General features: G+C 30.8%; 7 protein-coding genes across 7 annotated transcripts; 1 reads left to right on the top strand and 6 right to left on the bottom strand.

Annotated features, from left to right (window-relative positions):
- Positions 1-44: 44 nt before the first annotated feature.
- PPL_01360 (uncharacterized protein) lies at positions 45-2,058 on the bottom strand (the record flags this gene model as incomplete). The annotated part of the gene is made up of 5 exons (XM_020572369.1): positions 45-133; positions 184-348; positions 689-863; positions 1,307-1,723; positions 2,008-2,058. 5 exons carry the CDS (start codon positions 2,056-2,058, stop codon positions 45-47), a joined length of 897 nt encoding a protein of 298 aa, XP_020437684.1.
- A 143-nt stretch (positions 2,059-2,201) lies between these two features.
- Positions 2,202-4,085, bottom strand: PPL_01359 (uncharacterized protein; the record flags this gene model as incomplete). The annotated part of the gene is made up of 3 exons (XM_020572368.1): positions 2,202-3,103; positions 3,181-3,330; positions 3,398-4,085. 3 exons carry the CDS (start codon positions 4,083-4,085, stop codon positions 2,202-2,204), a joined length of 1,740 nt encoding a protein of 579 aa, XP_020437683.1.
- Positions 4,086-4,224: 139 nt separating this feature from the next.
- PPL_01358 (uncharacterized protein) lies at positions 4,225-7,286 on the bottom strand (the record flags this gene model as incomplete). The annotated part of the gene is made up of 6 exons (XM_020572367.1): positions 4,225-4,252; positions 4,788-4,933; positions 5,515-5,651; positions 6,320-6,344; positions 6,418-6,518; positions 6,665-7,286. The coding sequence occupies 6 exons, from the start codon at positions 7,284-7,286 to the stop codon at positions 4,225-4,227; spliced, it is 1,059 nt and encodes a 352-aa protein (XP_020437682.1).
- A 169-nt stretch (positions 7,287-7,455) lies between these two features.
- PPL_01357 (uncharacterized protein) lies at positions 7,456-9,291 on the bottom strand (the record flags this gene model as incomplete). Its single annotated transcript, XM_020572366.1, has 2 exons — positions 7,456-8,126; positions 8,712-9,291. The coding sequence occupies 2 exons, from the start codon at positions 9,289-9,291 to the stop codon at positions 7,456-7,458; spliced, it is 1,251 nt and encodes a 416-aa protein (XP_020437681.1).
- Positions 9,292-10,838: 1,547 nt separating this feature from the next.
- PPL_01356 (uncharacterized protein) lies at positions 10,839-11,169 on the top strand (the record flags this gene model as incomplete). Its single annotated transcript, XM_020572365.1, has 2 exons — positions 10,839-10,895; positions 11,041-11,169. 2 exons carry the CDS (start codon positions 10,839-10,841, stop codon positions 11,167-11,169), a joined length of 186 nt encoding a protein of 61 aa, XP_020437680.1.
- Positions 11,170-11,245: 76 nt separating this feature from the next.
- Positions 11,246-14,307, bottom strand: PPL_01355 (uncharacterized protein; the record flags this gene model as incomplete). The annotated part of the gene is made up of 9 exons (XM_020572364.1): positions 11,246-11,577; positions 11,648-11,829; positions 11,948-12,176; positions 12,237-12,381; positions 12,456-12,516; positions 12,563-13,313; positions 13,387-13,516; positions 13,591-14,147; positions 14,208-14,307. The coding sequence occupies 9 exons, from the start codon at positions 14,305-14,307 to the stop codon at positions 11,246-11,248; spliced, it is 2,487 nt and encodes an 828-aa protein (XP_020437679.1).
- A 93-nt stretch (positions 14,308-14,400) lies between these two features.
- On the bottom strand, positions 14,401-24,280 carry PPL_01354 (uncharacterized protein; the record flags this gene model as incomplete). The annotated part of the gene is made up of 13 exons (XM_020572363.1): positions 14,401-14,531; positions 14,603-15,643; positions 15,704-19,742; positions 19,807-19,893; positions 19,969-20,153; positions 20,216-20,573; positions 20,638-21,749; positions 21,784-22,047; positions 22,126-22,671; positions 22,752-23,024; positions 23,089-23,646; positions 23,707-24,021; positions 24,262-24,280. 13 exons carry the CDS (start codon positions 24,278-24,280, stop codon positions 14,401-14,403), a joined length of 8,928 nt encoding a protein of 2,975 aa, XP_020437678.1.
- Positions 24,281-24,460: the final 180 nt, after the last annotated feature.

Raw genomic sequence — 24,460 nt, 5'->3', positions numbered from 1 at the left:
ACAAAAATAATCTTTAATTACATAGGTATTACCATACAAAGCTATTAATACAGACTCTGTAGAATTTCTATCCAAATGTAATATTCAATTTGATCATCGAATAGATATAAATACAGATGAGTTGAAATATAGACTACAAATCAATATTTTAAAGTATTTGAAATTGTATTGTGCATCAAACACAACTAAATATGTTAATGCTCAAGACATTAGAAATAGAGTTTATCTTTGGAAAACTGGAGATAAATACATGATTATTGACAATAATAACGAAATAGAAACAAATTGAATTGGGGAAAACATGAACATCGTCACCCTCTGTAACATTATCGTTACAATTCATAAAAACTCATTTAGAAATTATAAAAACACGAAAACATTAAAAAATAAAATCATTACCCTCTAAAAAATCATTTGCATTTACATTCCTAAAATATTGTGGAGTGAAAGTCATGTAAAAACAAATTATTCTATATTTGGAAGTTAGTTTGTCAGTGAAAAATCGAAATAAATAAAATTTAATTAATTTTGTAATATATTTTTTTTTTTTTTTTTTTTTAATGATTGATTTTCGATAAACATTTTCAATTATTTCATTAGTTTTTTTTTTTTTTCTTAGTTATTATAGAGTTTATAACAGCAGCATAGAAAACATGTTACTCTAGTGCATGGGTTTTATCAGTTTTACAATTGTAAGTATACAATGTTGATGATTGTTGCTGTATCGTTTGTCTTAGTTCATCTATTCTATCATCAAACATCTTTCTTCTTTTAGATTCTCTGACATCTCTTACTATTGGTGGTGGAAATGAGGTTGATAGATGCTGTTTTTGTTGTTCTTGTTGTTGCTCTTGTTGTTGTGGCTTGTTTATTTTAATCTTGTAACTATTTGTTGTAAATTGCTTTGATATTCTATTTGACAGGTTCATCAGATATCATGCAAGATATTAAGCAATGAAATTGTTTCCAATATTTCTTTATCTATATTTTAATTAATTACATTAGTTTTAATTGTTTTTTTATTTTAATAAACTAAACATCTTACCAATTCTAACTTATCATTATTAAATACAGAATGATTCGACAAGGTCTTAATAAGAATATCTTGATTGATCAAGATATTATATTACATATAGTTAACAGCTGACTGTTTGAATCGGTCATAGAATGTATAAGGCTGTCCATGCAAGAGTGTACCTGGTGAGACCGTTATCAATGTCAGTTTAGCCGTACACTTGAGGAAGTCTTCGATGTCTTTTCGTAAGGTTTCATTGGTGTCACATAGCAGTAGTATCGGTTTAAAAACAGTCATAACAATGGACATGATCATGTGTAACGTGTCTGGTGGAACTTTAGTTGGATCAATGTCAAGACTCGGTTCTGCAGCCATACCAGAGAAGCTCTTCATTTCGACCTTTGGCACGGCGGGGTTTTTGGCTTTTGACTTTTCTGGCTTATTCTTGACTCTCTGTCCTTCCTTCCTCATAAGCTCTCTAGTACGTGGCTCAAAGAAACCAGCAACATTCCCAATTGTAGAATGGTCGATCTTCTCTTGAGTGTCAGGATCCACTTTTCCAGATGAACCAGTACCTAAGCAAGTAGGACACCTGAATGTCGAGTTCCAATGAAATAGACCGCCAAGACCCATTACCGTGAGCCAACATTTCAAATGGAATGTGTAGAGTAAGTCTATTTGCAAAGGACTGGTCATCCATGGTAATATCTATCTTTATAAATGAATATATTATTATTTGATTCTAATTCTTTAATTTCCTGATTTAATTTAGATAACTGTTGTTTCAGTTCAGAGAAGGTTTCGTCACCAAGATAAATAAGAAACATTAGACCATCGTTGGGACATTTGAGAAAAGGAACTGGCTTATTTATGGATATTGATTGCAGCACACCATTATATTAGATTCTTATCAACACAAAAGGTATCCCAACCACCACAATAGCAGCAGCATCGACCACCCTGACAATCACCAAACAATCAACAACAACAACAACAGCAGTAGCAGGAGTGCCACTTCCATGTTTATAGTGGACCATTACCATTGTAGTCATAAATAAAATAAATATATATTTATTCAAAAGCTTTTATTTGTTAAACATTACAAGCAGCTTTATCCACAACACAAAATAATAATTTATTAAATACTACAATTGATATGATGTGTTTTTAGCAAATATAATGAATTTTATTGATTATAATAACTATAGCTATTATTAAATTGATTTGAGTATCTTGGGGCATAGGGTGAGTATGGTGTTGGTGAAATGGTCTGAGACTGATGATTCCTAAATAACGATGATCCAGTTGGTAGCATAGGTGTTTCAAAAGGTACCGGTATAACTGGTGATACGGGTGGCGATTGGGTTCGTTGGGATGAATTTGGTGCTTCATCTAGGTTCATTCTGATACCTATATCTAAATCTCTAACTATCGAAATATCATTAAAAGTTGGAGTATTGATATTTGTGTTGCTTCCAAAGATGTTGTGGGGAGGTATAAGATTATTATTATTTTGCTCACCACTTTGATGTTGGTGTTGGTGAGAAAGTTGTAGAGATTGTTGGAGAGCTGGTGTTGTAGTTTGTGGTTGGTAGAATGGACTGTGACTATAGCTATTTGGTGATTGTATTTGTATTGGTCGTTGTGATTGTAGGTCTGTTGTTGGTGGTAGTTGTTGGTTGGCTTGTGGTTGTGTAGTTTGTGGTTGGTAGAATAGACTTTGACTATAATTATTTGGTGATCGTACTTGTGATGGTGATTGTTGGTAGGATGGGCTGTAAATAAAGTAATTTGGTGATTGTATTGGTGTGTGCAATGGTGATTGTGGTGGGTGTGATTGTAATTGTGTTTGTAACAGTTGTTCTGTTGTTGGTGGTAGTTGTCGTGCTGGTCTTGGTGGTTGTTCTCGTGCTGGTCTTGCTTGTCGTCGAGCTGTTTGTCTTACTAGTTGTTGTACTGGTGTTGCTGGTTGCTGTGCTGGTGTTGCTGGTTGCTGTGCTGGTGTAGCTGCTTGTTGTCCTTGTTCAGCGGTGCCATTCATTAAATATAATATGAATTCCGCTACATTGGCAAAAATTTCCATGTATTCTGTATTATTTTTAAATGAAACATATGTTAAATATTCAGATTAGATAAAAAAATATATATATTTACAAATCACACACCTGTACGGAGATTTTCGTCTTCTATTATTTGAAAGGCATTAGGTTCTTTGACAATACAGAAAAATTTCTTTATTTCATTCGCTATATGGGCTGTTGTTAAATTTACTGCTGCAATATGATTTCCATTTACAACAATAAATAATTGTCCACCTGCAACATAAACAAACAGTTGAAACATTAGTATTTGGGAAAAAAAAAAAAAAACAATTTTACTTACCATTATCTACAAAATAATTTTCTCTTCGAATATAAGTATTTGTATTTGATGTAAAACCATTTCTAACTTTTGTTTTTAAATCTCTAAGATATGTATCTAAAATAGTGTCCATATCATCCATTGTCAATATAGTTTCTGAATTGTCTCTAACAAAATCATTATTTATATAATTTGGGTGACTCCTCATTGAACGAACTGTTGTTTGAAGGTACTCTCTTTTTAAATTAGTTTTATTATTTCCAGTTCGGAAACATATTATCTTCATTAAAAGAGGGGTTGGACGAATGATTCCTTTTTCAGATAATTCTTTCGTAAGTGTTTTTATTAATTTTATTCTCTCTGAACTAACAACCGATGGCCTACTAACCATTTCCCTATGCGCTGTAACTAGTTTATTTGTTAGGGAAATATAGTCTTGTAGGTTGAAATGCATACCAGTTATAAAAGACTCTATTCTACAAAATTGGTTATATATGTCAGTGTGAAGTTTTATTGTGGTGTCGAAGTATTTTTTTAACATATGAATAATATGATTAGTATTATTGATCATAGCTTCTGTTGTATTAAGAGTTGTTATTAATCTGTTTATGTCATTATTTCTCGAAGCTATTGGGAATCTACCAAATAGATTATCTGTCTCAACTCTTTGTTGTTCTTGAGTCAATCCTATAAAATCTGAATATTTCATATTTAAAAATATAGTTTAATGTCTGCGAAGCATGATCATTACTTTCTTTACAAAAAAAAAAAAAAAAAAAAAAAAAAAAAAAAAAGCATTTGATTCAAAAAAATATTATTAAATTTAAATTTCAAAGTGATAGATAGATTTAGATCAAATAGAATTGTACTTTCATTCTAAATTAAATTTTTAATATATAAAAACAACATTTAATAATATTATCAATTTAAATAATTTTTAATTTAAGACTTTTTATTACAAATAATAAAACACAGAAAATGAAATTTAATTTAAAATAAATCAAATTTAAATCAAAAACTGTAAAATATGATCTTTAGAACTTTCGTTTGATTAAAAACTAGTTTTTTTTTGCAAATGAAATACATGGTTCAAACAAAACAATTTACTTTTATGTAAAAAATCATGGGGTTAATATGTTGGGAGTGTTTTTTTGTATTTTATTGTTTTTTTTTTAATTTTTATTGTTGTTTCAGAAAAAGTGTGGGTGATGCAAAGTTGATTGCTTTTATAGCAAAACAAAAAAAAAATCCAAATAACACTTTTGTAAAAAAACGAAGGGATCATCCATATAAAAAAAATAAAAAAATATATATTTGCAAATATTCAAAGATATGATGGGGTTTGTCAATCAAAATGCATTTTTAAACAAGGGTTTTGTTTAAGTGTTTTTAATTTAACATTTAAACATACAAATTTTTACTGTGATAATCTTGGAATTTAATTTGGTGTACGTAAACTAAAAGTTGCAAAAAATCTATATCAGATTTAGATTTTAAATCGCTTGAGTTGATCATCTGTAATATCTGTTCAAAATTAACAACCAAATATGTTAATTTCTATAAATAAAAATAATTAATAATTCAGAGTTTTTTTTAAAAATTTTTTTTGTGAATTCACTGTTTTTTTTAATAATGATTATTACATACAATGAAATTATTTAAAAATAAATAAAATTTGTGTTTCTCATTCCTTCCAGTTTCAGTTGCTGTGTTAAATTCTCTGGATAACATGGTGCGAAGAGTCAATGTCATTGTCATTGACACAGTATGAAAAAGAGACTTGTACTCCATTCCGGTAAAGCTTGCATATGATGCGATGTTAGGTCTTCTTCCTTCAACGCTTGGGTGGTTATCATAAAATAAATTAAATTGTGATTGAATTTCTTCGCCATAAGATCCACATGATTTGAAGAGCAAGAATAAACTTTTAATATACCATTTTCCAAACCCAAGGTAAAGTAGATGCAAAGAATCGTATGGAGCATTGTCAAACTGGTTGTAACCATCGATATCTAAAAAAAATCCAAATTCATCTTGTACTATATTTATAGAATTATAATAATATTGGTTAATAAATTGTTTTGACTCTAAAATAAAAATTTTGTTTTACACTACACTGTACCTTTAAAAGCACCAACCAGAGCCAAATCATTTGATGATTTTATAGTATCTGGAGTCTTTCTATCGAATGGGACTATTGTAGATATGTCAACTTCACTACCATTCTTGTTGAATTTAAAATTGTTTGTTTCTAACGATACCAAGAATCGTTGCGCTAATGGAGATAAACATCTTCGACAGGCATTAGATTGCTTGGGATCTAATAAGCCTAACATGTCATTAACACCCAAAGTATCTCCAATAACCAAACCAAATGCAACCAATACAGTTATATCAGTGTTTGTAAACAAATCCCAACCTTTGAAATTCTTTTTTTCATTTATCATCTTTCTTAGTAGTCCAAATATTATTTTCAACAATATTTGTGTTAGACACTTGTTGTTCATATTCAAATTTGATTTTGTAATAGAAGCTATCCTAAATCTTTAGATTCAATGTTAATAGTGAACTTATCGAGGTTGAAAGTGAGAAAAATCGAAATAAATAAAATTTAAATTAAATTTTTCATTATTTTTGCTTTTTTTGGCATGTTAAAAACAATGATGTTTTGTAGGGCTTTCTGTGTAGTGCGAACTTACCTAAATTTTTTTAAATCCGAACGGTTCATCGATTCTGATGAAATTTGGATATAGACTCCCATGGCCGACTTGCCACTAAAGGAGTATACAAAAGAATCCATAAACACATCAATTAATAATACGTTTGGTTTTGTAGAGTTATTAAATTTAAAATGGGAAAGTAAATATTTATTTGATACAATTATATCTATAAGAATCTCTGGTCTTATAAAATATTTTATTTTCCCATTTAAGTTTAACTCACCTTCGATTGCTGTATTTTTAATATTCTAAATGTATAAAATAAAAATATTGTTAGAACTGTGTCCAATAGTGTATAATCAATTAAACATTATTCCATACTAGTGAATAGGTCAATTCTACTTTTTCAAGAATCTGGTCGAAATCGACATCGATGTTGAGAAGATCCCTTGCCAAACTCATGACTGTTTCTCTTGATAGACCTATAAAAAGTAATTAAGGAATAATTGGTGGATAAAAAATAAATAAATAAATAAATAGATAGAGAGCAATCATTCTCAGTGGATGATTGAATAATAAATAAATCACAGCTGTGATAGAAGAATGAATAATGATTAATATATCTTACCTTTATAGAGGTAGGCATCAACTAACTTTGAACATTTAAATGTTAAAGAGTAAGGATCTTTAATTCCGTACAAGTGAGGTCTATCATTTATATTGAAAATACTTCTATAATCAATTAATTTAAAATGAAAATGTTCGTTGTTGTTCTTATATTGACTATTTATGTTTATTGCTGGTGTTTTTTGGATGACACATTGTGCTAAACCGGTGAAATCATTGTTTTCTATTGTTGTTGAATTTGTTGGTTTTGATTTATTTTTTTTCTTCTTATCACAAGGTTCAATTTGTAGGGTTGGTAATGATTCTAAAGGATCATCATTACTATTCATAATCATTCCATCGTTATTGTAATCTTCCATTGTGATATCATCTATAACATTTTCAATAATCATAGGATCTCGAGATCCAACTTCACTATTGCTATTGCTATTGCTATTGCTATTGTTATTGTTATTGTTATTGCTATTTTTATTCATATTCAACCAACTAGGTCTTACTAAAACTTCATCTTTAATTTCCTTTAACTCTCTGTACATCTCCGATAATACAGTACAACAATGTTGGTTAAACTTAGAATTATAAAATTCTTTGTTACAGTCTGCACATGTAACTTTATTACTCATTTTTATAAATTTATCAAAATATAATTATTATTATTTAAAATAATTTTAATTGATGTTGTATCAGAAAAAAAAAAAAAAAAAAAAAAAAAAAAAAAACTTGAGAAATTGTATATATCTTTAGAACATTTTTATTTATAATAATTAAAAAAACTTGATAAATTAAACTTATTTATTCTTGTTGAGAAAAGTTTTCATAAGAGTATACCAACTTATATGAAAATTTTTTTGTTACTCCTCTACTAGGTGAGTCTAATAATTTCACCTCATATTCAATACCTTTAGTTTTATCTACAGTTGACCCAATGATAATACCGTCAACCAGGAAACCAGGGATTTTTTTTTCTTTTGTTGTTTTTGTTGGTTTTATTGCTTTTGTTGTTTTTGTTGATTTGATTTGTTTATTATTATTATTATTATTATTTTTTATTGTTTTTTTTTTTGTTTGAACACCTTTTGATTGTTTCTTGGCACGAGCTGAAGGTGGTCGCTCATCGTATACAGTGACCATTTCTCCAAGATTAAAATGATCGCGCTCCTCAGAGTCTCTATGGAGTCGCAAGCGGTCGAATGAAAGTTTCTCTTTCGTCAGCCCTTCATCGTATTCGATAATGGCTGACTTCTCTGTTGGATTCACACTGACTATCACTCCGCTATACCACGAATTTCTGTATTTTCTGTGATATGTCTTCCCGTCCACCAACATATTAACGAATGGACGGGTGACTACTGGTGTGTCATTAAGAGAAGATGACTGATCACACTGATCGTTTTGTTGATTAATATCAGTTGATTCTAATAAATCTGGAAACAAATTTAAAAAAGGGGTGGAACATTCATCTTCTAATAAATTTGAAAAATTTTTCGATACATATTTTGTGGGGGTGTTTGTAACAGACAAAATAGATGATAAATTTGAAACACCACTGTCGGAATTGGGCTGAATTGGTGTTTGTGGTGTGGTTTTTTTTGGGGTGTAAATAAAGTCAAAAATATTATAATTCATTATACTATTATAAATTTAGTTAAAGATAGAAATAAAAAACAGAATATGAAGAATTGCTTTTAAACAAGAGTTGAGTATAATAGAATGAATATTCAGTCTCATTTGTTTCAATTTATACTTTTTACTTCTACTAGTAAAGACATAGTTAAAAAAAATAATAATTAACTTTGAGTGTCGGCAAAACAAAACAATTTTTTTAGTGGGTTTTTTTTTTTGAATAATTTTAAAAAATCTTTTTTCAAATTGATTCTTGAAAAATGGGTTAAAAAGATCATAATTTGTGCAATTTAATATGCTCTTCGATTTGGACATTAGTATTGTCCAAATTTCATTTCTAGAGGAGGTGTCTGAGTCGGATGATTCTGGATCAGATGGATCTTGGAAAGCTATTCTACCAATCTCCCTCTTCGATCTTTTCCTACGATGATTGTTATCATCATCATAGTCGTCTTCGGATTCGGAATTAGAATCTTCGGATTCGTATCGGTGGTATTGATGTCCTTTATCATAGGAGTTGGTGCTCACATTGCGGTTGGGACTTGTTCCGTGATTGGAAATGCTAGGAGCATTCTTGTTGGTATTTGAAATACTTGGCAAGTTTGGAACATTGTTAATGGTACTCGTAGTACTTAGATTACCGTTGGTGACAGTTGTTCTTGGAGAACCACCATTGGTTGGATTGGTGCTGGTCGCACTTTGGTTTAAACTTGGAGAACCACTATTGATTGCATTGGTGCTGGTCGCACTTTGGTTTAAACTTGGAGAACCATTATTGGTTGCATTGGTGCTGGTCGCACTTTGGTTTAAACTTGGAGAACCACTATTGATTACATTGGTGCTGGTCGCACTTTGGATATCTCCGGCGCTGGACGCGCTTAATGGAGTTGGTTCAATTGCATTGGTATTGGTCGTACTTGTTGCATTGAGTGGGTTTGTTATGGACATAGTGTTGTCAGAAACATTGGTTTCCGCTTGGTTTTCAGTTGGAGGAATGTCAGCCATTTGACCCGAGTTAGTTTCGTCGTTAGTGGTTGGAATGGATGTGTTTAATTGCACAGGAAATTTTTCTTTTTTTTACCAATTATCCCCCATATAAAATTAATGACGCCAGTAAACCCCCCCCCAACCCCAAAAATAAAAATAAAAAATTTCAATTCAAAATTTTGGAATGGTTAAATGATAATATGAAGGTGGGTTGGAGTAATCCCCCCTCCCCTCCCCATAAAAATTTTAATTTTCCCCTTTTTCCCTCATATTAATTTAAAATCGCCCGTAAAATACTTTATTTTTTTTTTTTTTTTGAAACCTAAATTTTGTTGAATCGTAGTAAAAAAAAAGTATATCATATATCTTTTTCGTTATTTGCTGTATCATTCTATACCCTGTTATTTCATCTTAATTCAAAAAAAAAAAAAAAATATTATTATCTTAATTTAATTTTAAAAAAAATGAATGAAATAAAAAAAAATTCAATTTAATTTTCGAATTTTTTCGAAAAAAAAAAAAAAAAAAAAAAAAAATTAAAAATACAACAAATAATTGAATTAAATTTTAAAATAAATTAAAAAAATAGATTTATGAGTTTAAATAAGATAATATGAAGTTATTTAGAAAAATATTTAAAATCTTATTATTTTTTTTTTATTTACATAAAATTGTATAAAAATTTTTTTTTTAAGTCAAAAAAAAGCTGAAAAATGCATGTTTTGTGATCTCTGTCACACAAAGTTTTGAAATTTTTATATGAGTGGAAGCAAGTTAACTTTGAAAAAAATTTTGAAATTGAAAAATTAGTGTGGTGGAAGTCGAAAATTAATATGGGATGGTAAAAAAAAGATGAATCTGCTGTGGGACATCTTTTAGTTGGTTTGTTTCTTTTATGTTAACTTTGATATAAGATTAGGAATTACTTTAGGAATAGTTCTGGTACGAGGAATATAGATTTAATGAATGTAATAAAGTTTAGAGATATAATTTACAGTATAATATTTAAAGATAATAATTTATTTATTTTACAATTTGAAGATAAGAATAATATTTGGTAATGTTGAATAATGTTGAATAATTAATTCATTTCTATAATGGATTTCCAAGGTATTTATACTGTTGGATTTCTTCGACCAGTGCAGTTGCTCAATCTCAGAAATCTGTTCTTGATTAACTAGTTTGGTATTCATTGTAGATTAACTTGTTGGTTATTTCTTTATGTTAACTTTGGTAGATTGATATTTTGTTGATTCACTGTATGTTGATATTATTCTAATATATTTAATTATTGTTAAACAGCTGGATTATTAATTTAAGTTATTTGAAATCGTGTCCATAAACTGTTTGAATTGTGATAGTTGAATTCTTAATAAATTATTGAAGTGTCAGTTGATTTGGTTATTATAATTCTAAAATGTTAATTTTAGAACAATAAACAAACCAGTCAGGACCTGAATGTTTTTTAAAATTCTTGGGTATTCTTGAGATAAATATATATACTAGATGCCATTCATTCCAAACTCAATAGAGCTCTTAAATAATGTTAATAGTGGTGATATGAAATGACACCGGAGTACTGCCAATCACTATATGAATCAATGGCAAACAGATTGAATCAAGTAATCCTAAACCAAGGTTATTGGACATCCTATTAATTGTTTTCTTTTAAATCAATTTAAATGTATATAAATAAAAATATATTTTATCACTTCAGAAATATTGCAAAGTTAATTTTTGTTTTTAATTTTTTTAATTTTTTTTTAGAGTGCTGGCGTCGAACGTGTTGCAATCGCTACTCAAAAACATTGCTGCGCCAGTCGCCAACAAACTGATAGAGTTGACGATCGTTTGGTTTATGGTAGAGATGATTGCTATGATACAGAACAGAAATAAGATAAATAGTTGGTAAAAGTAATTTTGATGATTTATTTAAGTTTTGAAAGTCTTTCTAATTCAAGATTGTTTAATTTTATGATAATATCAGTTGGAGTTCGAATAATGATGAGTTTTTAATTGGGAGATATGGATCGATTGCAATGAAATCGGTATTGATTACGTTGTCGTTGAGTGTTGACGATCTGTTATCAATCATTCTGTTTTCAGTTGACATCAAACTGGATGAAGAAGAGCATGCATATGGTGTTTTAAAGTTGATATCATAATTGCAATTTAGTATTTCGTAGGCGCTTACTGCTTCGTGAGTCTCACCACATGAAATATGAATGGTTGTTAGTCTTCCATAGTTTGATAAAGCTCCATCTTTTCTTCCATAGTAGGTAACTTGAACACCTGTTCCTGTTGCTGTTTTATTTTATATAAAAATAAGCATATCATTTTAACTAAATGATTGGGATAGATTTAATATATTTACCATTTGGTGCCCATACACCACTTAATGTTTGACCAATATCTTCAAAGAAACCAGTACCTTGTTGGCAAACAGAAATACCATTGGTTTTCAAATTTGTTGTGCAAGTTGGCGCAGATCCACAAACACTAAAAGAATATGTGTATTTATCAGCACCAGTGTATCCGATTACACTGTATTGAGTTCTATATTTTTTTGGATATTTATATTGTTAGTTATAATTTTTGATTATTGAACCATTCAAGAGATTAAAAAAAAGTTCTCTTTATATTAGATTCATAAGAAATATATTAATATACACACTGAGAAAGTGCTGAGAAATCAAATCCACCAAATTGACAGTTTGGAACTTTGGTTGGTGTACAAGCAAGAGGAGTATAATAAGAAATAATTACTTGACATGGTGCTGGTTCAGAAATTCCTATCAAAGTGAAAATGGAACCACAATAAAATTCAATTGTTATTGTTTTGGTTGTTCCACCAGTTTCACAAGCACCACCAGAATAAACAACTTGGGCACCTTGACCACGCTCTGTTTCAAAAAATAATTAATATATTTATGTATTAAACATTATTGATTTCTTTATCTTACTCAAAATTGACCAAACACCGGTGTTGAGAGTTGATTGGGTTGTGAGGACTGTTGGAGATGAAGGTGATGATGTACAACTTTGGGTGTTGATACCATTGAATATACAGGTATATGGAGTACCACAAATTTTGAAGAATACATTTTTCTAAATATTTGAAAAGTAAATAAAAGAGTGAATAATTATTTTTCTTGAATTTGATCCTCATTATACATACATACAGGTTGATTATTATATCCTGTTATTTTGCGTCCGTATGTTGTTCTTATAGAATTGCTATTACTAAAAATGATAAAGTACGATGCCATCTGTTATTGTAAATAATTACTTTGCAAGTGATGAGAAGTCCATTCCATTGAATTGACAATTTGGAATGACTGTTGGACATGCTTGAGGTGTATACAAGTAGGTGATTTCACTACATGCTCCATTGTTAATCCTCAAAGGTTCATAATCATCTCCACAAATTAAATTCACTTCCATTGCAAACTTACTTCCATTTGAGCAACTTATTAATTGAGTATCAGAGTATGAATAGGTCACCTTTGCACCGATATAGTTGGTAACAGCGCTCCAAGTTGCTGTTGAATATTTACCATAACGTATATAGTATCCAAGATTGATTCCATTGCTATTCACGTAGTAAGGACCATAGCATGCTGAAATATCACCTCCACCATCATTTGTACAAACATTGTTTACTGAAGTCGAACAAATTGAAAATGTAAATTTAGTATCAGTATCAGAGATACTCATAGTATATGTTTTACTATAAAAATCATAAGTTAATTTTTGTAAAATATTAGGAATTATTTCTTTGATATTAAATTTATATGGTACTAACTTTGATAGTGCATAGAATTGTAAATCACCAACTCCACAATCTTGGGCTGGGAAATTTCCACATGCCAACGGAGATGTCATGTGTGAATGGTATTTGCAACTTGCTGATGGATATTCGTAAGAGGAAATTGCTTTTGATGTGGCACCACATGATATATGAACTGTCATCTCTCTACCAGTTGTGCAGCTTATTGTTTCTCCATTGGTGTATTTTACTTGAACTCCACTTCCAGTATCTTTATTTATAAGAATGGAAAAAAAAAAGAATTAATTTAATAAAAATAAAAATTGAAAAGTGGATATTCTTACCATTTTTAGACCATGTTCCACTACTAATTTTACCAGTACTGTAGTATAATCCACTTTGACAAGATTGTGCTGTATTGGAATATGGAGAACATGTTGGATTGATCCCACAAACTGACCAATAGTATGTATACTAGTGAATAGTAAGTATTAGGTTAATATATTTTTTTATTTTGAATTTATTAATTATGTAATGTTTGTACTTACTCCCGGGAAGCCTGAACTACTATAAGAATTTAATCCAATTGAATCAAATGTAAATCCTCTGTATGAACATAGATAACCAATGGTCAAAACATTGTTTACAATTTTACTCTGACAAGCCGGTGGAATTGTAATCGATGTAAATGGATTCTTACAGATCGATGGAGATTTACACCAACCATACAAAGTCAAGTCAAATGAACCATATTGGATATTCATGGTTTGACCATTTGCTGTTTTGATGGTTCCACTACAACCTGCTGCTGATATTGGAACAACTCCAATGTTTACAACCAAGTTATTTTGGGTTGAATATGAAGCGTAAACTGTTTGAGATTGTAATGGTATCATGTATGAGCTTGGAGGTGTTGTTATAATCAATGTATACAAGATATCCAGTGATGCTATGAATTGATATGTTCCTGATGCATCTGAACTTGTTGTGTAAGTAGTGGTGGGAGAGTTTAATCCGATTGCAATATTATTTAACAATGTTTCTCCACTATTATATTGATTATCTTGATTTGAATCAACAAAAACTCTTCCAGAGATAGTTGATGCTAAAAAATTGAAATTAGCTATAATATTAAGAGTTTTGAATTTTTATAAATTTAGTTTACCTGCATATGTGATAGCAATATTTGGATATAATTTAAAACCATTGAGATATACAAGGATAGCGGAAGCTCCTGCAGGCAATAATGGGAATTGACATGACATTGAATTTAAATTTGAACTCTGACAATCAATTGGATTTCTATTTACATCTAAACCAGTTTAAATAAGAAAAAATAATTAATAAAATGGTTAATTTTATAAAATTTTTATAAAAAAGAATACAGTACCTCCAATCCTAATAACTGGCAAAGTTATATAGTAATTTGTAAATGTAACTGGATTTCCAGAGCTTTTGAAATCTGAAAAAATTGGTTTTCTAAACATTGCTAAAAAAATTAAATATATGAAGCATTAAAATATTGAATTTAAAATATAAATTATAATAGTGATGATTTACCATTATCAATAATTTGGAACTGAGAACCAGATGGGGTTGTCAATGGAACATTTCCAATTAAAGGGTTTTCAGTAATGGGTGAGATTCCACCATTAAAGATAAAAACATTGATATCGGTTGTAGATTTGTATGAAAGTGTTTTCATATTCCAATTTAATGCATTCAAGGTGGTGCTGTTATAAATACCAAGAGGAAGTGAAAGTACAATTCCTGAGAAATTTGTTGTTTGGTAGAATTTGACAAGTGGGTAGTTTGTGTTATATTTCCAAGTGATAAATCCAATGGAGCTATTGAAGAATGGATTTACACTGTTGAGTTGGAATGGAATATTGTCTAAAATTGGGAACAATTGTGTATTGGTGCTGATCACTGAAACAATATATGAATCATATTGAAGAGATATTGAAACATTTCCTTTGCTGTCAGGTGTTAGTGTGCTGATTACTACACCATTGCTTTGTTTGAAAACCAAACTTACACTGCTGGTGATTACTGAATTTTTTTGAACACCTGTAATAGAAGGATCATTGTAAAGGTTTATATTGGATTGTCCACCTAGCGAAACTGTGATTTCATTGTTTGTTGAGTCATATGTGTAGACACATCTTGGTGGTAGTGTGACTGACGTGAATTGATTTGTGCAGATTGATGGTGATTTACACCAACCATATGATGTGAGACTATTTAATCCAGCTTGGATTGTCAATTTGTTTGATGAAGCACTTGAAATGTAACCAACACATCCATTGGATGAGAGTGGTTTCACTGCAAAATTGACTTGAGTTGGTGATGGACAACTGTTTTCAAGGAAAGTGATCTTGTCCATTGGTGCAATGTATCCTGTAATCGGGTCAAGAGACATCAAGTATTGTTGTCCAGGTGTAATGTTTGGAATTGAATAATATCCTTGTGAGTTGGTAGAAGTTATTGAGACTTCAGTAGTTTTACTTAATGTAATTTGTGCATTTGAAATGACAGGTTCATTTTGGTCAAATATATTGTTTGAATTGAGATCATTATAAACATATCCAAATACAATTTCTGATGGGAATAAAAATGGTTAGCAATGTTATTGGTAATCAAATATTTGTTTAATCTTACCTTTTGGTTGTAAATTAAAAGTATTGGCACTTGTATAACCATTCCATTGGAGCGATATTGTTCCTGTGGCTGCTGGAATGGAACAGGTCATAGAAGAAATTTGTGGATTATCAGCAGTACAAGTTAATGTTCCATAATTTGAAAGAATCAATTGTGGAGTTTGATTCATATAGTTGTTTGTGAATGTTATCGATTGTTCAACACAATTAATATTTTGCAATGGTGTGAAGAAACTTGGTGATGATACTTCGATTTTATCAATTGTAACTCCATTCGATAGTTGATTTGAAGAAACAATTGTTCCATCTGATTTATAGAGTATTACATTCAGAGAGCTTGTTGATATGAAAGATCCAATTGAATTGAAAATCGATGCAATATTGTTGAATATTCCAACGGGAAGTGATAGATAACTTCCTGGTGTTGATGAGTAGAATTTAACTGGTGATAAAGTTGTTCCTGAATTCCATTGATAGAAAGCATGATTGTAGTTTGTTGGTTGGGTGGATGTCACTTGAATTGTGATATCATTGATAATCGGAATTAATGTTGGTGATGTTGTCGAATATATCAAATTGAATGTTCCCAGAGTTGCATTGAATGAAATATATCCTTTTGAATCAACTTTGATATTTTGGATCAATTTTGAATCTGAAGAAATTGCAACTGAAACTGATTCAGATGTTACTGGAACATTTGTTTTAATTCCACTTATTTGTTGGTCAATGTAAAGATAAAGACTAATCAGTAATGTTGGATGATATATCGATGATGTTTGACCACCAATTGTAACAAATATTGATCTGACAATAAATGATTGATCGAAATTACAGATGATCTGTTGATTGTTTGTGAATATTATTGAACTACATTGAGTTGAAATCACATTATCTTTGAAGAGTGTGACATAACTCTTGAGTGGATTTAATTCAATTCCAGATGGAATGAAATTTTGACCAAAAATAGTCACACTTCCAGAATTAAATTCAGTCTTTTCAATGATTGGTCTTGAATATGAGAAGTTTGATGGAATTAATGAAATCAATGGTTGACCTTCAATATTGAAATTAAATGGAATATCTTTTCCGATTCCAGCTGGGATTGGACATTCAATGATATCAGACAAGAATACACAACTTATGTTTTTCATACCAAAAGTTATGTTTCCGAAATAAGAATTTCCAAATCCATAACCATTTAATCTGATGATACCACCAGTTGTAGGAAGAATCTTTGGATTGATGAATTCTAAAATTGGTTGATCATAATCGAATTTGAAATTGTTTGATTTTTGATTTCCACTTTCAATTGATATTTGAATATTCTTTCCAACACCATGTGGAACCTGTGTATAAATATAATCAGATGCAAAAGAGATGATATCACTCTGAGAATTATTAAAATAGATTTGTGATTTGTTATTGAATCCATTTCCTCTGACCAATATCCAATCAAATGGATCACCATGGTTTTGTGAAATGCTTTGAATATCTGGTGCAAGATAGTTGAATGTTCTTTTTGAAACATTGTTGTATATTTCAAATTGATTGATTGTAATTGAAATAGTTTTGAATATTCCACTTCCAGATGGAACTGAACAAACAATTAATGAATCACTCCAGAAACTATTGGGACCAAATACACATGGAATTGATCCAATAGAAATCAAAGAGTTTGATTGTTGTGATGATGGTCCAAAATTCTCACCAAATATAGAGATTTGTTGTCCATTGGAATTAATAATCTTTGGTGAAATTTCATAAACCAATGGTTCATCATATGAAAATGTGAATTGGGATTGTTGGTTGATTGGAATGTTGCTGGTAATTGCTAAATTGAATCCAATATTGGGAGGTGTAATACATTTAATTTGAGTGGAACTAATAACATTTGTTGTTTGACAATCGATTCCACCAATTTTAATGATCATATCTGATGTGAATCTAAATCCATTGATTGTAATGGTATCACCACCAATTGCTTTTCCATTTGTTTTGGAAATAGACTTGATTATTGGTCCAGAATCTGAACAAATTGAAGATAAAGATGCATCATTTGGATCGAAAGTTGCAGATTGACCCAAGTTTATCAATTTTATATCACAAAGTTGATAATTGAATTTTGAAATTACAAGTCCTGTGAAATCTGGATATTCTTGGATGAATCGAAGTCCTGTTGGTTTTGAGAGATAATAGAATTCAAAATCATCTGAAACTGAATATGAGGTTGATGCAATCATCATTCTTTCCAATTGATTTGTGATTGATTTGATTGAATCTGGTGCACAAACTGTCAAATATTCACTGGTTGGAGATATCGTACAAACTTCAAAGTTGTTTTCAGACAAGAGAGAGTAATCATAAATGAATTCAATTTCATTTGACATTTCAGTTCTTCGGTTAAAGAATGTTGAAATGAATTGATTGACTCCATTGATTGTTGTCCATTTGTTCATTGAATTCAATAATAAATTAAAGTCAATGATATCCAATGAAGCAATTTCAAAGATTGAGAATTGACTTTGAATCAATTGAACAATGTTGTCATTTGAAATCGATGAGATTCTGGAAGAACTTAAAAGTGTGTTTTTTCTCTTCATTGATTCACGTTTGATGATGTGGTTGTCAATTAACAATTCTTTGTTTGCTCTATCAATCAGAGTATCACGATTGAAAATATCACCAAGACCTGTCATACCTCTTGACTTTACCAATGTTGTAATAAAATTGAATAAATCGATATGATTAACACGATTGGTAGCTTCTGTCATTAATTTCCAAGTGGCAACAGCGGTCCATTGATATGAGTTCATTGTTGGTGTTGTTTCAGTGTAGGTATCTAAATTGAATGCAGCTGGAACCAAATTAAAACATGCACCAAATTCTGGGTTTGATTCGATTGTTCCATCATTATAAAGATTTGAAACAACTTTTGAAAGTGCCAAAGCAATTCCATTTGCCCAATTGAGTGGATCTGTTGGTAAGAATGAAATTGGACTTTCAATTCCACTTACTCTATAAATCGAATTTAGAATAAGGAGATATGAGAGTTCATCTGGACAGTAGTTTCTTCTATTTAACATGATATTGAATGGAGCAGTTGCTGTTGGGTATGATCTTGTGAGCGTAGTATCAAGAATGAATGAATAAATATTGGTAGGAAGAGTATATAGAGTTTTAAAATGATTTACAAATCTAATAATTTCAAACTCCCTAATATCTGGAAGAAGTTGATAGTTCATATCACCATCAATATGTGGGAACTGAACTTCTCTTGTGGGTGGGAACTGTTCATTAGGTACAACCACACTAATCTTTGTGAATAATGCATAATTGATATCATTGCAACCATTAGCCAGTGTAATTTCATTTGATTCACATATTCTGGCAACCAAATCATCATATGCCATATAGTGAACTGACAATGAATTTTGTGCACGGTAACTCCAAATTGGATTTGCATTTGTACCATCTACGATTGGAACCTCTAAACCTACAACACTGTCAATTGTATTGTGTCCACGAGTGAAAGCAGTTTGTACTAGAGAGGGACCACCGTTAACATAAGGGGGTAGTGGTCCGAAAGCTGGGGGTTCTACTGAAGGTGCAATATTTTCACCAGGTTGGAATATTGGAGTTGTTCGTGTTCGAAGAGCATTGTAAAAGACTTGATTTCCAGCTGAAAGTGCTGTTTGTCTTATAATTCTTGGTGTGTATGGTGGTTGAAGATCACCAATCAATTCTTGACGAACCTCAAAATAGATCTGATTTGTCCATGGAACTGCTGACACTGGAGAAATTGTTGCTGTTGATTGAATTGTAATTGTTTTACTTGTTGGTGTTCTAAAAATTATTGTTTCATCAACTCCGCCTTCATCTCCTATTTCTTGAGGTAAAAAGGTTGGAATTGGTACAATATCAGTTCCAATATTATTTACAATTGTTTGTGTTTGATAGACAATCCTATTGTTAACAATAAATTTAACTTTAGATTTTCGCGCCACGCGGCTTTTACCATGTATAACTACTGGTTGATATCCCTAAATCAAAATGGATAGTTAATAAAAATAAAACTTCAAAAATTCAATAATAAAAGAAACATACAAATGATGAATAACTTTTAACAAATTGGTTGAATTGTTTCGAGAGTTTTGGATGGTTGAAACATAAAACAGTTCCTCCTCTTTTTGCCTATAATAATAATGAAATCAATTTATTTAGATATATTAGTATTGTGTTTGAATTAATTGAATTCAAAATACATACTTGTCCTTTATGTCTATTCAAATCACCGATACAAAATAGATTTTCATTTGCATCAGTTTCTTCTGCTTCTGTTCCATAAACTGGATACATACTGTAAGCAAGTTTCGAATGATCAGTACCACGCATTTTATTATAGTGACCAACATAACCTGTTCCAGTATTGTGTGAGAGATGAACAGGATATTCTAATTTTAAAAATAAATTGTAAGTTATTTGAAGAAATAGACAGTGATATGATACAACATACCTGTTGTTTCAACATTAACAATTTTTGAATTCACAGAGAATAGTCTGTCCTCTGAGCTACACCATGTTTGAACAAATAGATTTCTATCATAAAACTCAGCGACATATTGCCACATATCAAATCCATCATATTGAAAGTAAATATCGATTTTGTTGCGCCTTAAAAGTGGTTCAGAGTTGAGAATAATCGATCTTCCAAGTGCAGCCACACCGTTTGCTTTAAAGTTTGGATTAGGAATAGTTGGAAGTTGAACTCTCGAGAAAAATTGAGGTGCATTTATTCCTGGAATTACTAATGGAACACGCCATCTACAATTATCAAGAGTTGGTGTAGTACCCATTAAACCATCTACACATGTCTATAAAAAAAATTATTAAAAAGTTAGAATTTTTAAGTATATTGCATGTAAATTTTGATTTTACTTGTCCATAATTCCTAGTGTTTTCATTAATCAGAATTTGGAGATTTGGAAACGCAACAGCATTTAGATTGTCATCATTTGCGAAGAATGTTAGTTTTGGATGGGTTCTCGCAATCATCAATGAGGTGGTTTCGATATCGGTGACTTGGTAACAGAAGAAATGTTGAGTATTCACTGCAGGTGGAACAACCCAATCAGGGTCTCGAGATCCACGTTTTTTTTCTTTCGGGAATCCTGGAAAACTATGCATTATGTGGATCGCTTCAGTAACTTGACCAGTTTCAGTTGTATCATAAAATAGCATTTGCTTTAAGTGTGCATTGCCTCCTTTTTCTTTGTCATTCCAAGCCATGTAATAATATTCTTCCCTCTGATCAATAGTGGCATTTAATGGAGATGTTATATCATCGAATCCAACACTTCTAATCATATCAGTCATTGTGTTGTCATAGTATAAGTAGTGATAGGGAACCTGTGCTTGACGTAAATAAATTTGTAACCACCAAAGTACATCGGGATTGAAAGTTGAACCAGCTTGACGAGCACCTTTACAAGTAAGACCAACATATTCGAATGTAACTTGATCAACAGTTGTGCCAGTTGTATGAATCAGTTCCACTCTGTATATACCAGAGACTGTTGTAGCTGGTGCATTAAATCTGATATTTGTGGCTCCGTCAACAGTGAAAGTTGGAATATTGACAATAGTCGTTGGATTAGTTGTTAAAACCAAACGAATAGAGTTTGGAGTGTTTTGATTGGTAGGAGTTGTAACTGTGATCGGAGTTATTATTTTTCTTGAACCTCTGGTTGGTGAAATTGAAGTGATTGATCGTCCATTATAATTTATGTTGACTGGATTGGATGTTGAACCTCCTTGAATCGTTATTACCAATGGATGTGGGTTGTTTGCTGGTGATTTTGGAGGTGCAGTTACAATCATTGATGTTTCACTTACCACTGTGAATACACATGAAGTTCCACCAATAGTAACAGAAGTAGTTTCAAGGAATTTTGTACCAGTCAATGTTAAAGCTCCTCCTTGAGGTGTTGAAAGTGGTCCAGTTGTTGAAGTAACTGTTGGAACTTTTGAATTTGTTAATTCTAATTTCTCTTTTTTTTTTTTTATTGATAGGTAATAACTTACTATAATATGTGAATGCATTGGCAAAAATATATTGGGTATTTTTTGTGTTCAAAGTAACTCCAACTGCACCTGCCACGTTGGTAGCTGGTGAAGTACATTGGAATGAATTAAAAGGTGCGGTGATGGAAAGACTGCTTGGAATAATTTTGCATTTCGATGCTCCCAACAATATTAAGTTAGGAATCTCATATAAGTCGGTGCATGTAAATGTAATGATTTCATTTCCAGATATCTTTCCATTTCTATCTGCTGTTATTGTTGGTTCTAAAATATTTAAATTACGATTAATATTAATACTAAATTATTTTCTTTTGGAAACTAATTTTGGATGAATATACTCACTGACAAAATGTAAATTGGTGGGTGGTGAAGTAAAAGAGGAAGTAGTAGAGATTTCTTTCAAGACTACTGGTAATGGATTGGTTATATCTGTTGTTGTTGGAAGTACAAATGCACATTCAACATTTCCTGAATTAATATCGACGATCTGGCAACTGACACCTCCTATAGTGATAGAGCTGATATCGCCCAAGTTGTAACCTTCAATTAGATAAATTTTAATTTTATCCATTGCAGGATTTGGATAAATTGATTTGATAACCGGTTGATAGTAAGTGAATTTCTTTTTTAATGTATTTTCAGAATTGGCACCATTGATTATTGCTGAAATTGAAGACTCATATCTAAAGTCATTTGCTTGATTCAAAAGTGCTTCGTCGACAGCTGGTACTTTACAAGTTAGGACTTTGTCTTTATCAGCCTTAATAGGACAATCGTTTCCATTTATTGTCACAGATGATACTTGTGATAATGATTCTCCAAGAATTTCTATATAATATCCACCAACTGACAATCCTTCATAGATATTCAATGATGTTATTTTATGTTCTATCAAATTATTTTGTGTTGGAAGAAATTAAATTAAATTTATAAGTATAGAATTGAATCCGAAATTTGATAATACATACGATAGAAAGTAAAGGTAAGTCCTGTGGCAACATGTGCATTAAGTGTACCTATTTTCATTGAAATTGAAGTTGGTTCTCCGTTAAATGAACCTGGGAGAATCATTTTGAATTTGTTGGATGAAAACGATGTTTTAGTGATTGTGGCAGGTGTTGTATCAAAGAGAATTTGAACATCGTTCATAAATGAAACATCGAAATTCTCTACAGTCACTTCGATTGGTGTAGTTTGACCAGCTATTCCACTATTCACATCGAAACTCAATAGTTTTGGAACTATTTTAATTGAAAGTTAGTTAAATTGTTTCAAAAAATAGAGAAGCTAATGTAGATTACATACTCAAGATACCAAATAGAGAAGTAGAGCTGAATATGTTGGTTCCATAGGTGACTTTGATATTAACATTTAAAGCAGTTGTAAAAGAAGGAAGAGTGTTGCATTGAATCGATGTTTTAGAAGCTGAGATAGTAACATCAGTACAGATCTCGGTTCCTATCATCAATATTGGATCTGGAATATTATTAAGGAATAAATTTTTCACGGTAACATCGATAGCAACATTCTTTCCGATAATAAACGATGTTGGTGTGAATGTAATCTCTGGATCTTGGTAAATAAACTCGAAAGAATCGGAACTCTCTCCATCAACTTTAACTTGAACACCAACATCGTTAGGTAATTTGTTTTCACAATCGATAATAGTGGAAGGTGTAACACATTGCAAGGAAATAGCAGTGTTGGCAAAATCATTTTTGATCGGACAATCATAACCTCCAACCAATACTTGTCCTGGGTTGCTGTTTGATGGATTCAAAAGATTAAATCCATTGATTTGAATGATAGTACCACCTGCACAAATACCTTTATTATTTGGGAGAATATCACTAATTATTGGTTCTAAATTGAGAATAAAATATTAATTTTAATAAATTCAATTATATTTAAAATCAAACTTACTGAATAAGTTTAGATCAAATGCATTCGAATTGAGAACTCTGACTGAAGCTTTCCAAATTCCATTGGCACTTGGAGTTGTCTCTGAATCTAAAATTGGACCATTAACCAAGAGAGAACCATCTGTTTGGATTTCAGATACGAACGGAGTTTGGACACCATCATTAATAGCAATGGTTACAGATGGTGAAGTTCCAAAGTTTGTTCCAGATATCACTAAATTCGAAGTGATTCCTCCAGTAGAAACGATTCCGGTGATTTCAGGAGTCGGCGGTGGTGTATCTGATGAATAAGTCAATGTAAATAAACATAGAAATACTAAAAAAACATATAATATCTTCATTTTAGATGAATATACTTGTTGTTTAAAATCAATAATGATGTTTAAAATCCAATACTAAAAGGTATTTATCGTGAAGTATACTTTTTGACAAATGATTGATTCTTAACCAGAACGAAAATATGAACTATTGATAACGTGTGATTGTGGTTGAACAAAGTAAGATTAATCGTGATTGGAGAAAAGATTTTGTTTGAGGGTCAAACGATTTATGATACTACAGTAACTGATACCCATTTTGATAGGCAAAGTCCTAAAAGACTGTTCTAATGGCGAATGTAAATCTTTTTTGTTTTTGATACATCGAAAAGGCAAACAAACTTCATCAAAAAGAAGATAATTTTTTTTTCCTTTTTGATACACGATACAAACTTCATCAAAAAGACACAAATTATTTATTTTCCTTTTTGAAAGCAA

The sequence above is a fragment of the Heterostelium album genome, assembly GCF_000004825.1.
Source record: "Heterostelium album PN500 unplaced genomic scaffold PPL_scaffold2, whole genome shotgun sequence".
NCBI classification, from domain to species: Eukaryota; Evosea; class Eumycetozoa; order Acytosteliales; family Acytosteliaceae; genus Heterostelium; species Heterostelium album.
Note: the sequence above shows the minus strand (reverse complement) of the source record. Positions and strands in the feature narration are given on the sequence as shown.